Genomic DNA, 12,555 nt, shown 5'->3' with positions numbered 1-12,555 from the left:
CACTAGAAAACCAGGAGTGGCGCTGAGGCTCACGAGGTAGGGTGGTAGCCTGGAGCTGAAGAGCTCAAGGACAGTGCCCAGGCGTAGAGTTCAAGCCACACAATTGACGAAAGAAAAAAAGAAGGAAGGAAGGAAGAAAAGAAAGAAAGAAAAAAAAAAAGAAAGAAAGAAGCATGATAGCATATCTTTAGGTCTTTAAAAATTTGGAAAGATACAAGTACATATTGAAACAAGGGATAGGACAAAAAAAAAACAAGATATAAAAAAGGAAAAGTATATGGTACGGTAGTATAAGAAGTAATAGTTAACACAGGCGCCAATGACTGACGCCTGTAATCTTAACTATTGGAAAGTTGAAATTGGGAGGATTATGGTATAAAGCCAGCTTGAGCAGGAAAGCTTTAGAGGCCCCCTTCTCAACTCACACCTGGGCACATTAGCACGTACTTGTCTTCCCAGAGTGCATGGAAGATTGATGTTGGAAGAATCTGGGTACCAGAAGTCAATGGGAGACTCCATCTCAGTGGAAAGAAATTAGACATGGTGGTGTTCTCCTGTTATTTCCCACTGCCACAGGAAGTCTGTAACAGAAGGGTTGCAGTCCAGATGTATATGCCCAGGTAGGAAGCCCATCTCAAAACTAAGCAGCACAAAAAGGTGGAGGTGTGGCTTAGAATGCCTTCCTAGCAAGCATGAGACCCTCAGTTAAAAAAAAAAAAAATCGCCTATACCCTTAGTAAGATTAAGAAACATGATTTGGGGCTGGGAGTTTGGCCTAGTGGTAGAGTGCTTGCCTAGCATGCGCGAAGACCTGGGTTTAACTCCTTGGTACCACTTACATAAAAAAAAGTTGGAAGTGGTGCTGAGGCTCTAGTGGTAGAGCTCTAGCTTTGAGAAAGTCCAAGGACAGTGCTCAGGCCCTGAGCTCAAGCCCAGGACTGGCAAAAATAAAAAAAGAAAATAAACATGATAAGTCGGGTATAGTGGCTCATATCTGTAATCCTAGCTACTCAGAAGGCTGAGATCTGAAGATCATGGTTCAAAGCCAGCCTGGTACTAAAGAACCAAAGAACCATGAGATTCTTGTCCCAATTAATCACTAGAAAACAGGAAGTGGAGCTGTGGCTCAAGGTGTAGGGTGATAGCTTTGAACTGAAGAACTCAGAGACAACGTCCAGGTTCAGAGGTAGGGCAGTAACCTTGAGCCGAAGAGTTCAGGGACAATGCCTAGGCCCAGAGTTAAAGACCCATGACCCCCACAAAAAAGTAATAACTAATAATCTCTATCTTTCTTTCACACACACACACACACACACACACACACACACACACACAGGAACAGTGAGGGAAAATACAATAAAATCTCCAGAGCAAGAATTTAAAAATAAAACCCGACTGAAGAGATAAAGGATGGAGATTTTTCTAGGCTTTTCCGTTTTGAGTCTTCCTGGTGTGTAGGGCAGGGGTGACTTGAGTGATTTTCTCTCAAAAGACCAAACAGGTTAGACAAGCAAGAACTGCTTGCGGGCTGAGCCCTGCCCTGCATTTTCTGCCAAGGTTTCTCCCAGTACTGTGACCATTGCCAGGCTTCACTCCTATGACTGTTCTCTATGAGCAGTGATGCATCAGGATCAGGAACATCCTCAAGCTGCTGTCTCCAACTGTCTCCCACCAAGCCTGAGGGCAAGTCTGGTTGAATGCCTTCTTACACCAGAGGTACACTACTAGTGCAGGCCTGGACATGGACAAGTGTCTCTAGGAACTCTGAAAGTACAAAAATCAGTCAAGCCAAAATGATTTCTTCTAGTGGGACAAAGCCTAGGCTCTGAGTGTTTCAGCCTTTCTCTAGCATTGCGCTGCTGTGATATCCCACCTCTTCAGAAGGGTGGAGCCGCAGTTCCCAGCAATACGTGTTCCTCCACTTTCTTCTACAACACACCCCACACTTCCCATCAGGTAGACTTCTGTCCATGATTCTACATCCAAGTCACAACCAATATCCTGTCCTCACACTGATTCTTAGGGTACCCTGCATTTACCCAGCAGGAGAAATGGACTTGAGAACTTGGAGATCTAAAAATGCAGGCACTTCTGCTCTCCACAAGTGAAATGTTTGAACGCAGGACTTGTCTTGAAATGATTCCCTGACATGTGTCCTTACAAAAGTCATAGTTCCTTGAGATCCACACTTGAAAACAAATTCAGGGTGTCTCACTCTCAATAAAAAGGAGGATCTTATAAGAACCCTCATAAGAACATCTTAGTAAAGATTTATTTTAGTATAACAAATTAAAGTAGAAATCGAGAAGAAATAAAAGTCCTGCTCCTCATGCAGGACATGGGAGTTAAAGACTCCAAGTGGTAGTATTTTGTTGTTGCTTTTGTTTTTGTTTGTTTGTTTGTTTTGTCAGTCGTGGGGCTTGAACTTTGGGCTTGGGTGCTGTCCCTGAGCTCTTCACGGAAAGCACTCTACCACTTGAGCCACAGTGCCACTTCCTTAAAGTGCTAGGTTTTTTGTTTTTTTTCTTTTTTTTTTTTTTTTTTTTTTTGCCAGTCCTGGGCTTGAGCTCAGGGCCTGAGCACTGTCCTTGGGTTTTCTCAAGGCTAGAGCTCTACCACTTGAGCCTCAGCACCACTTCCAGCTTTTTGCTATGTATGTGGTACCGAGGAATCGAACCCAGGTCTTCATGCATGCTAGGCAAGCACTTTAACCACTAGGCCAAACTCCCAGCCCGAAAGTGCTAGTTTTTATCAATAACCTTCATAAACTTTTTGGAACTAGGAGAATATATGTTGGTCTTGTCTGTTAGCAACCCCAACCCTTAGACAATGATTAGGAATAGATAAGATGTATACTCTTTACTGGATGAAAACATGGAGATGTGTTTGGACCTATAGTATGTAAATTTTAGACTTTTTCATATTTTAAAAATCTCTAGAAAAAGTTTGTGGGGTTTTTTTTAGTAACTTAGAGTCTAGAAGGAGATATGTTGGGCAGGAACTCAGATGCTATTTATTTTCCAGTTTTAATTTTTTGACCCTTTTTACATTTGCTTAAAATATTACCGCCTTAATAAAGTGTATTAATTCTGTAAACTTTCCATTCATTTCCCAACTTAACCTTCAACTTTAATTGTACTTATTTACATTGACAAATACATTCCTATCCAAAAGTTGCTTAACTCAAGCTGTTCAAAAATAGGAAACACATAAAACTAGTATTATTAATGTTATTTACATGCCCAATTACCATTGTAAGCACTGAACTATCTAAGAAAGCAGTCATCTTGTGGGAAAAAATATGTTTGAGGAGTTGTCAAGTACTGTTTCATAACAAAGCTACATAAGAAACAGGAATGTAGCCCTGGGCTTCAAAATGGGTAGCAGAGGCCCCAAGCTCTGGAATAGTTCAGAGAAATCTTAGGGTTAATGTTAACCACAGGCTCCACATTGTCTTGGGTCACATAATGGCAGCTGAGGGGAAGTCAGCTGCTTCTTACCAAACACGAAGAAAATATTGCCAAACGAGAAGGAAAGGTGCCCAGTAAGCAGCAAGATGAAACCAAAATAGAACAGTTCTGTGGATAAGGGTATATATTAGAAATTGTAATAAATATTATAATGTAGTCCTGCAGCCAGGACGTATGTATAGATCTATAGAGTTGAAGACTTTTGCTTTGCTTTTGTATTGCTTTTATTTTTTGTGTTTCTGAGGATCAGCTGCTGGGCCTCCTGCATGCTGAACAAATCAACACTTTGTCACTTGTACTCAACACTATACTAAGCTTCATCCTTTTCCCATTGGTTTGTTTTATTGTTCTTACATTTTTTTTAATATTCCTGCAGGACAGCAAGCCTGTGTCAGTATTGCTGATAGCTTGTGTTTAATCTTTGAAAAGCCAGTGAAACTAGTGCTTCTTCTCCCAGAAAGTACATATGTACCATTTCTAAGTTAGGCTCCAGATTAACAACCCATAAATCCCTGTATTTGTATCCTTTATATGTTTTACATCAGCTTTTTTTTTATTTATTTTTTACTTTTTGCCAGTCCCAGCTTGAACTGAAGGGCGGGGCACTGCCCCTGAGCTTCTTTTTGCTCAGGCTAGCCCTTCCACTTGAGCCATACCACCACTTTTGGCTTTTACTGTTAATGTGGTACTGAGAAACCTGGGGGGGCTTCATGCATGCTAGGTAAGCACTCTACCACCAAACCACATTTCCAGCCCTATGTTCTTTTTAATTTTTTAACTATACACTGGTTTTGATTCTGTTCTCATTTTGCCATATATATATACATATATATATATAACCTTATGTTGCATTCTTTTAATAACACTGGCATTGAAAAATAGTAGGTAAAGATCAGCAGATGCAGCTCAGAGGTGAGCATGTAACTATTGTGCAGGTCCCGAGCTGGATCCTCACCACTGCAAAGAGGAGTAGAAGTGAAGTATATGGAGTTTGGGGCATGGCTCTTTTGGAAGAGTGTTAGACAGTGAGCAAAACATTAGGTACCATGCTTGAGTTTTGGTCTCAGGTTTAAGTATAATCTTCATCACGTAGCACACTTGATCAGGGTACCTCAAGCTCCACATATTTAAAAACAGAGTTCATAATCTACCTCATAATCTACCTCCTTACTTCATTTCTACATACTCACTTCCAGAAACCCTCTAGTTGCTTATTTCTAATAATCTCTGTTCCCTTAAATAGCTCAACCATATACACAATCTCACCATCTAGAGTTATTCTTGCTACTCTCATTCTTACCTTAGATAGAGAATCTAATGTACATTCCTGGCCATTTTATTTTCTTAATTGGGGGATACAAGTGCTGGTGTCTCATGCCTGTTATTGTAGCTACTTGGAGGGCTCAGACCTGAAGATCAGCAGATCCGTTCTAGCCAGGGGCAGACAAATCTGAGAGAATCTTTTTCTTACAATGTCACTCCTTGCCTTGCTCAACTAAGAGCCTTATTACAATTAGCAAAAAACTGGAAGTAGAGATGTAGTGCAAGTGGTAGAGCTTCCATCCTGAGCAAAGGATAAGTGGTCATAAGTTCAAGCTCCAATACTCACCCTCCCCAAATAAAACAATGTGAGTATATGGATATATGTGTGTATGAAATATTCATGCATGGAGGTTGCTAAAATTTCTCTCCATCTCTACCACTAACAACTCAGTGTAGGCTACACTTTCTCTTCATTTTGATTCAGTTCTCATTACAGGCTGCTCTACTGCTACAATATCTTTCAGATATAAATTTAATGTTTTACTTTGCTTGAAACTGTTTTGGAGCATGTCATTGATGCAGAGGCAAAAAAACAACGTATTTTCTTTGACACGGAATGCTATATCTATATCCTTGTTTCATTTTATTTTTTTTTTCTCTCTCTCTCTCTGAGCTCTGAATTCCTTTCAGATTACTCAGTGCCCTTCTCATTTAGGTGCTCTTCGTTTCCCTGCCATGTGCTGTTTGTCCTGTTTAAGTCCGACTTGCCCGTAAGATACATTTTCATATGTGTAGGAGTATTCCCTGGGAATATTTGGTTGAAATAATCATGTGTGCTACTGATTATTACTCGACTTAACTTTTAATAATTACCAGACTTTTCGGTAAAATTACGGTTATTGTCATGGATTATCAAAAATGGTATTTCTCTTTCAAATTGATAATTTATTTTTAATTCTGTTGAAAAGGTGATGTACAGAGGAGTGTTATATAAGATACTAATTTCTTTTTGAACAGTGTTATCCCTTCCAAATCTCCCACTGTCCCCTGTACTCTCCCCCAAATTGTAAAGTTCCTTTTCAATTTAGTGTCTAGTGAATATCACAGTTGCATTGGTTCATCCTTTGACATACCATTTCTTTTCTTTTTTTTTTTTCGCCAGTTGTCTCTGTGGCCAGCTGGGTTCTATTTTTCATTTATTCAAATTTCTCATCACTTTTGTGGATTAAACATCTATTTAAGTTATCCATAATTTTTGTATTACAAATGGACTCTGAACTTTATTTCTATCCAGTAGTTACTATCTTTGTTTTTTCTACTTTACTCAATATTTTGGTATTGTAAAGCATGTTTTATACCTAAAATGATGTAAAACTGATTTTTTACATAAATTTTTGCCCTTATTGACTATTAGCTTACATTGGATCATAAAATTGGAAGAGGTTCTCTTTAGATTTTAGTCAAAATTTATTACTTAAAAGATAGCTCCAGAGCTGGGAGTATGGCCTAGCATGCAAAGCCCTTGGTACCACATACACAGAAAAAGCTAGAAGTGGTGCTGTGACTCAAGTGGTAGAGCACTAGCTATGAAAATGCCCCCAAGAACAGTGCCCAAGCCCTGAGTTCAAGCCCCAGGACTAGGGGGAAAAAAAAAAGATAATTCCAAACCTGTGCCTCACTCTTGGTTAAATGTTAGAGAAACTTGTATATCATACTTAATATCTGTGTGGAACTTAGAGCTGATACAGTTCCTTATATCTCGTCTATTACTAATCCCTAAGCTATACAAGAAAGTTATACTTATTACTGGTGAAAAATTGAGTCTTAACATTAGTAGGGTTTTTTTCATTGCCATATAATCAGTAATTTCTGAACCAGTCATTTCAGCAAAGTCATCTTTCTTTAATGCTTACACCTCTTCTATTCATATGACTTTGTTGTATGCAGCTCTCTGGACATTCCTACCTAAATTCTAAGTGAGTTATAAGGTGGGAACTTTTCTAGAATATCCCTTTTGTATATTTTTACTGTGCCAATATTTGTGTTTTATGTATTAATCATTTAAAAAGCCATTTTAAATGTTGTTTTTTTGTTGTTTTTTGTTGTTTTTTTGTTTTTAGGAACCTCCAGAAGTTTAGTCTTTTTGGAGACATAAGCGTACTGCAACAGCAAGGAAATTTGTCAAATGCATACCTCAGCAAGGTGGACCCCGATGGAAAAAAAATTAAACAGTAAGATACAGTTAGTGAAAACTGGATTATATTAATAATCATTCTTGTTTTTTCTTTTAAAAATAATACAATCAAGAGCGGTAATCTTTGTTTTCTAAAAAGAGTATGTGTATGTCCCAAAAAATTACTTTTTAATTGTTCCCCCCTATTTTGAATTTGAACTCAGAGCATCAAATTCTTGCTTTCTTGCCCACCAGTGACACTTCAGCCATGCTCCCAAGTTGGCTTTTTGTCAACTTTTCTGGGTAGACTGGCTTTAAACCTCATCCTTCCAAGTCTCCACCTCTTGATAGCTAGTATTACAGGCAGAAGCCACCAGTGGCCAGCCAAATCCTGGAAAAGTCTTTACAATGCAATGCTATGATCAGTCAGTAGATTATTGGTATTAGGTTCCAAGAAGACCATCTCTGAGGAAAATCATAAATGTTCAATGCTCAGGATGCAGAGAATTTAGTGTTACTCTACACATGCTTGATCCATTTGTTCCCTGCCAAACAACTTGACCTAAAGACATGACCTTTTAAAAAAATCTCAATTTTAAAACTTTATAAACTTAAGCATATTATGTTTCCTTTTTGGTTCAGGATTATCACCACTTTTACCTGGCCTTTGGACCACCATTTGGTTTTGGGTTTTATTTTGTTTAGTTTTTGTTTTTGCCAGTCTTGGGGTTTGAACTCAAAGCCTGGGCTCTATTCCGGAGGCTAGCACTCTACCATTTGAGCCACAGTACCACTTACAGCCTTTTCTATGTATGTGGTACTGAGGAATTGAACCCAGGGTTTTATATATGCTAGGCAAGCACTCTACCACTAAGCTACAATCCCAGATACACCATTTGTTTTTCAAAAGAGTCGTATTTTCACAGAACTAAGCAAAGGGAAACACTCAGCAGATGTGTACACAAGAATATAATTTTTTTTTAATTTCTGAAATACATTGATTTTTTAACTTATTTTTACCACATGGTTAAAAATATGTAGTACTTACAAAATGGCCTTTCTATATGTACCATTTCACATGATAAATCATTTTTTTTTTTTTTTTTTTTGCCAGTCCTGGGCTTGAGCTCAGGGCCTGAGCACTGTCCTTGGACTTTCTCAAGGCTAGAGCTCTACCACTTGAGCCTCAGCACCACTTCTGGCTTTTTTCTATGTATGTGGTACCGAGGAATCGAACCCGGGTCTTCATGCATGCTAGGCAAGCACTTTAACCACTAGGCCAAACTCCCAGCCCCACATGATAAATCTTTTAAGACAAATCAAGTGACTTGATAGATTACTGCTATTTAAAACTTGCTTGAACTCAGGCCTCGGACACTGTCCTGAGCTTCTTTTGCTCAAGGCTAGCACTCCACCACTTAAGCCACAGTCTACTTCTGACCTTTTCTGTTTATTATGTGTGAGTAAGGAATCAAACCCAGGGTTTCATGTGTGCTACACAAACACTCTACCACTAACCCACATTCCTAGCCCCAAATGTATTTTTTTGTACCTGCCTTTGGAATAACAAGTTGTAGCTCAGTTTACTGTAACAGTTCCTTCTTTGGTTAAGAAACACTTCTATATATTTAGTATGTGCTGTATCTGTCTTGTTCATTATATTTTAATGTGAATTTAAGGGTATTTATTGTGGGCTTAATAGAAATGAGAGAATTTGTTGAACGAAATGCCATTTACTGTCAGTTTGTAAAGTCAATGTAAAAACATTTGAGCTATATTTTTCGTGCAATCATTATGGCATGTTTTCCTTGTAGAATTCAGCAGCTATTTGAAGAAATACTGAGTAATAGTAGGCAACTGAAATGGCTGTCCTGTGGGTTTATGCTGGAAATAGTAACAGCGACATCCCTGTCGTCTCTCTCTAACTCTGTGGCCCACACCATGGAGCACCTGAGTCTACTGGACAACAACATTCCTGATAGCAGCACTCTGATCACTGCAGTGGAACTAGAGCGATTCGTGAGTCTGCGCTCACTCGCCCTGGATTTCTGTGATTTTACAGCTGAGATGGCAAGAGTCTTATCCAATAGCAATCACGTGCCTTTGCAGCGACTGTCTCTCCTGATCCACAATGCTTCTGTGGTGAACAAGTCTCTGGACAACATGCCAAACGATGAGCATTGGAAAGCCCTGTCACGGAAGAGCCCCAGCCTTCGGGTCTATATGATGGCATTTGATATCAAGAGTGATGATATGTTGAAGATTCTGAAACCCAGTATACCACTAGAGAGGATTCATTTTGACAGCTACATCACTTGTGTGTCAGGGGCTATTGTTGATCTTATATCCAGGCAATATGATAAATTCCTTACTCATTTTATACTAATGAATGATGTGATTGACACATCTGGCTTTCCAGATCTTAGTGAAAACCGAAATGAAGATCCTTTGGTTTTATTAGCATGGAAATGCACAAAGCTCTCTCTTTTGGCAATTCATGGTATGCGATTTTGTTTACTATTTAATATTGGCATTACACCTAAAATATTTTATGCTAGTCACTACATCACTTACAAAAGCCAAGTCATCCTCCACTCTGAGTCTCCTGTTCCAGGTTCCACAGTAACTTTTTCCCTGTACTTGTTATGTTTAACAAAAATGACATTTGAAATAAAGAAAACATTTGTTTTCTTTTTATTTTGAACTGGCATTGAGATTTGAATTCAGGGGCTCACCCTCTCATTTGGCTTTTTTGCTCACAGCTGCCACCCTACACACGAGCCATATGTCCATTTCCAATTTTTTGCTGGATATTTGAAAAGAAGGATACCTTGAATTTCTTTGCTCAGCTGGCTCTAAACCACAATTCTTATATTAGTTTTGGCATTTTTAGCCTGTACTTGTAGGGGGTGGGAATGGGGGTGTCCTTTCATATATTCCCTTATCTTTGGCCAAGTATCGGCAAGAATAGATCAGTATTGAAAGTAGTAAGTAAAGGAGAATGAAAATGTCAAATTATGTAAGTTAATGTAAAACAAGCCTTTCTAAAGCTTTTCTCTCTTATGATATGAGGTACAGGTACAGCTCCCCAAGTATCCATTCCACTTTATTCCTTCCCCGCTAACTTCATTACTCTGGAGTTGGTGTCGAATGTTCCCCATGACTCTTTACTATGGGCAGTTCACCATTATCTTCAAAGCTTAGACTATCACCTCATAACTTTGGGGTGTAAAACACCATCTTTTTTTCCCAAGTGAAAAAATGTCAACATGTTGTTGATAAATACATTCATGTGAAATAAAAATGTGGTCCCATTAATACATCACCATCCAAAGCTATGAAATTTTAAATGAATGAACTATCAGAATAGGTTTGTAGTTCCCTGCCTACCATCATTGTCTTCAAGACAGTGTCAAGCTTGTAGCCCTTCCCCGCCCCAGGCTACACACTGGTGCCTCTTTTGCCAATTTCAGCACTTTTAAAAGTAAGAGGACCAAAACAGGGAGATAGAAAGTTGAAATTAGTTGAGTTTGGAGTGAGGAAAAGACTAACTTATCCAGGAGACCAACTAGAATGGCACTGCAAGGAAATGACGGTGTTGTCTTGGCTTATGTTTTCAGGTTACACCGTGTGGGCACACAACCTCATTGCCATCGCTCGTCTTCGTGGCTCTGACCTCCGAGTGCTTGAAGTCACTGAAGAAAGTATTGATTTTGACCAAGGTGAACTGGCTGACCAGGATGTAGACCCAGTGCACAACCTCATCGAGCAGGTATCCTTGGGCCTCGGTCACCCTTGGCATGCTGTCATGGACATCGAATCACTCAGTGTCTTCACTGAACCAAACCGTCATTTTTACAGAGAGATGCAAAGCTTCAGCGAAGACATTTAACTTTTTTTTTTAATGTACAATTCCTGTGGTTACATATGCAAGTAGGGTCCTATTATGTTTTTTTTTTCAGTAGTGTGACTTAATCCCTTTGTGCTGTGTTTAATCAGTATTAGCTTTATAGAATTATATATATTCTATTTCTTGATCAAAGAACATAGTCGGGTATTGGTTAAGAAGTTCAAAGTGACACTGTATAGGGCTTTCACGGTTAATGGAATTGTTACCACCCCCCTTAAGGATACAACCGAAGATTGTCTGAGGTTGCTGGCTAACTTTGTTTTTCACTGAGTTACTCTGCCTTTTGGATGTTTTTATTCTTTATGTGTCAGAATTCAGAGCTCAGGAGCCAAAATATTTTTATACGTATATATATCTATATATCCATAGCCTGGTGGATTTGTATGCAATGCACTATATCTATGTATTCCAATAGCATTTCATTAATTTTAATTTGGAATAGACAGGGAGATAATGGTCCCAAATGAATTGTTTTCACAGAAAGCCAAGATCTATATAATATCCATACAATAACTGATATCACCAATTACCATTCTGAATTTCATATAGTACTAGGTTAGAATATTGCTTAATCTTTTTAATGCATTTACATAAACATGAATATTCAAATTGTTAGATTTTTTTTTTTAACTTATCTGACATTATTTTATCAATTACATTAAACATTCGAGTTAGCTTTTTAACCCAGATTTCACATAGTAGAGGAAGACGTAACTATATTCCAAGATAAAACCTCATCAACAAAAATCACAGTACGGAGTTGTAAACATACATGCTTGCAAACAAACATTAGTCGTGAAATCCCTAGCAACAAGTCACTGGATTTTTCTCTGTCAGCACGCATGTCAGCTGCCAAAGAATAGACTTTAAATGAAGAAGTGCCCACATGCTGGCAGGGGCCGGCCCACTCTGGCCAGCCAGATACTGCTAGATTGTAATATTTAAGGTCGAATTTCGACCTGTGGTACACAGCTGTGCTGTGGCTCAGTCAGCAACCTCAGAACTCTGAAAAAAAATTTAAAAACAAGAAAAAAGAAAAAAAAACATGCACCTGTTTCACTGTGAATAGTGAATGTAAAGGAAAGGAAGGAAAAACTGAAAGCTTGTTCTATCACAGGTATGAGCTGCTATGATACATGAAGAACATTCCATGAAGTATGTTTTAAAACCTTGTTATATCTGAGAGGCTTTAAAAGCCAATTTAACTGTTCAGGGCAACCGCGGTACAGACGTGGTCTCTGTGAGACTTCCACCTGACCCCAGTTTTAAGTGGTACGAATGTTGTGCATTTAATGTTAAAGGACAGTCTGCAATAATAAAGTAAGTAGCCAACACAGGTGCCCAGCAGTGCTGAGACCTGGCTGCTCTATTGTAAGCTTTGGAAACACAATTTATGCAACAGATGTCCAGATATGATTCTATTTATGGAAAAAGTTTCTATGTTTTACAAATGGTTTTACCATCTTCTATTAAATGACCTTTTGACAGGTGTGCACTGTTTTGTCTCCAGTGAGCACATACCATGCGGGTTTTATATGTACATCAGTAGTGTGGATCCACTGGCACAGTGTGTGCAGATGCCAGCTGTGGGGAGATTTTATCTTGTACATGTGATCAGATAAAATAACTCCTGACAGAAACTGTAAGGAAATCAGCTGAATGTTTGACTTGATGACTGATGTTGTGTGGTTTATGTTAAATGTATATTCTTTTAATCAATGAATAAAGCATTAAAAAGT

The 12,555-nt window shown here is 38.7% G+C and overlaps 1 protein-coding gene across 2 annotated transcripts in view; it reads left to right on the top strand.

The window, feature by feature from the left end:
• Fbxo33 (F-box protein 33) overlaps window positions 1–12,555 on the top strand; it is a 23,083-nt gene extending 10,528 nt beyond the window's left edge. The window contains exons 2-5 of one of the 2 annotated variants that reach the window (XM_090345015.1): window positions 6,854–6,964; window positions 8,721–9,406; window positions 10,527–10,678; window positions 12,305–12,555. In XM_090345015.1, coding sequence (XP_090201141.1) covers window positions 6,854–6,964; window positions 8,721–9,406; window positions 10,527–10,678; window positions 12,305–12,430 — 1,075 coding nt within the window. In that variant the 3' untranslated portion in view covers window positions 12,431–12,555. Of the gene's footprint in view, window positions 1–6,853; window positions 6,965–8,720; window positions 9,407–10,526 lie in introns of both variants that reach the window. The other variant, XM_090345014.1, reaches the window with a different exon arrangement.

The sequence above is a fragment of the Megascapheus bottae genome, chromosome 14, assembly GCF_031878675.1.
Source record: "Megascapheus bottae isolate mThoBot1 chromosome 14, mThoBot2.hap1, whole genome shotgun sequence".
Lineage (NCBI taxonomy): Eukaryota > Metazoa > Chordata > Mammalia > Rodentia > Geomyidae > Megascapheus > Megascapheus bottae.
Note: the sequence above shows the minus strand (reverse complement) of the source record. Positions and strands in the feature narration are given on the sequence as shown.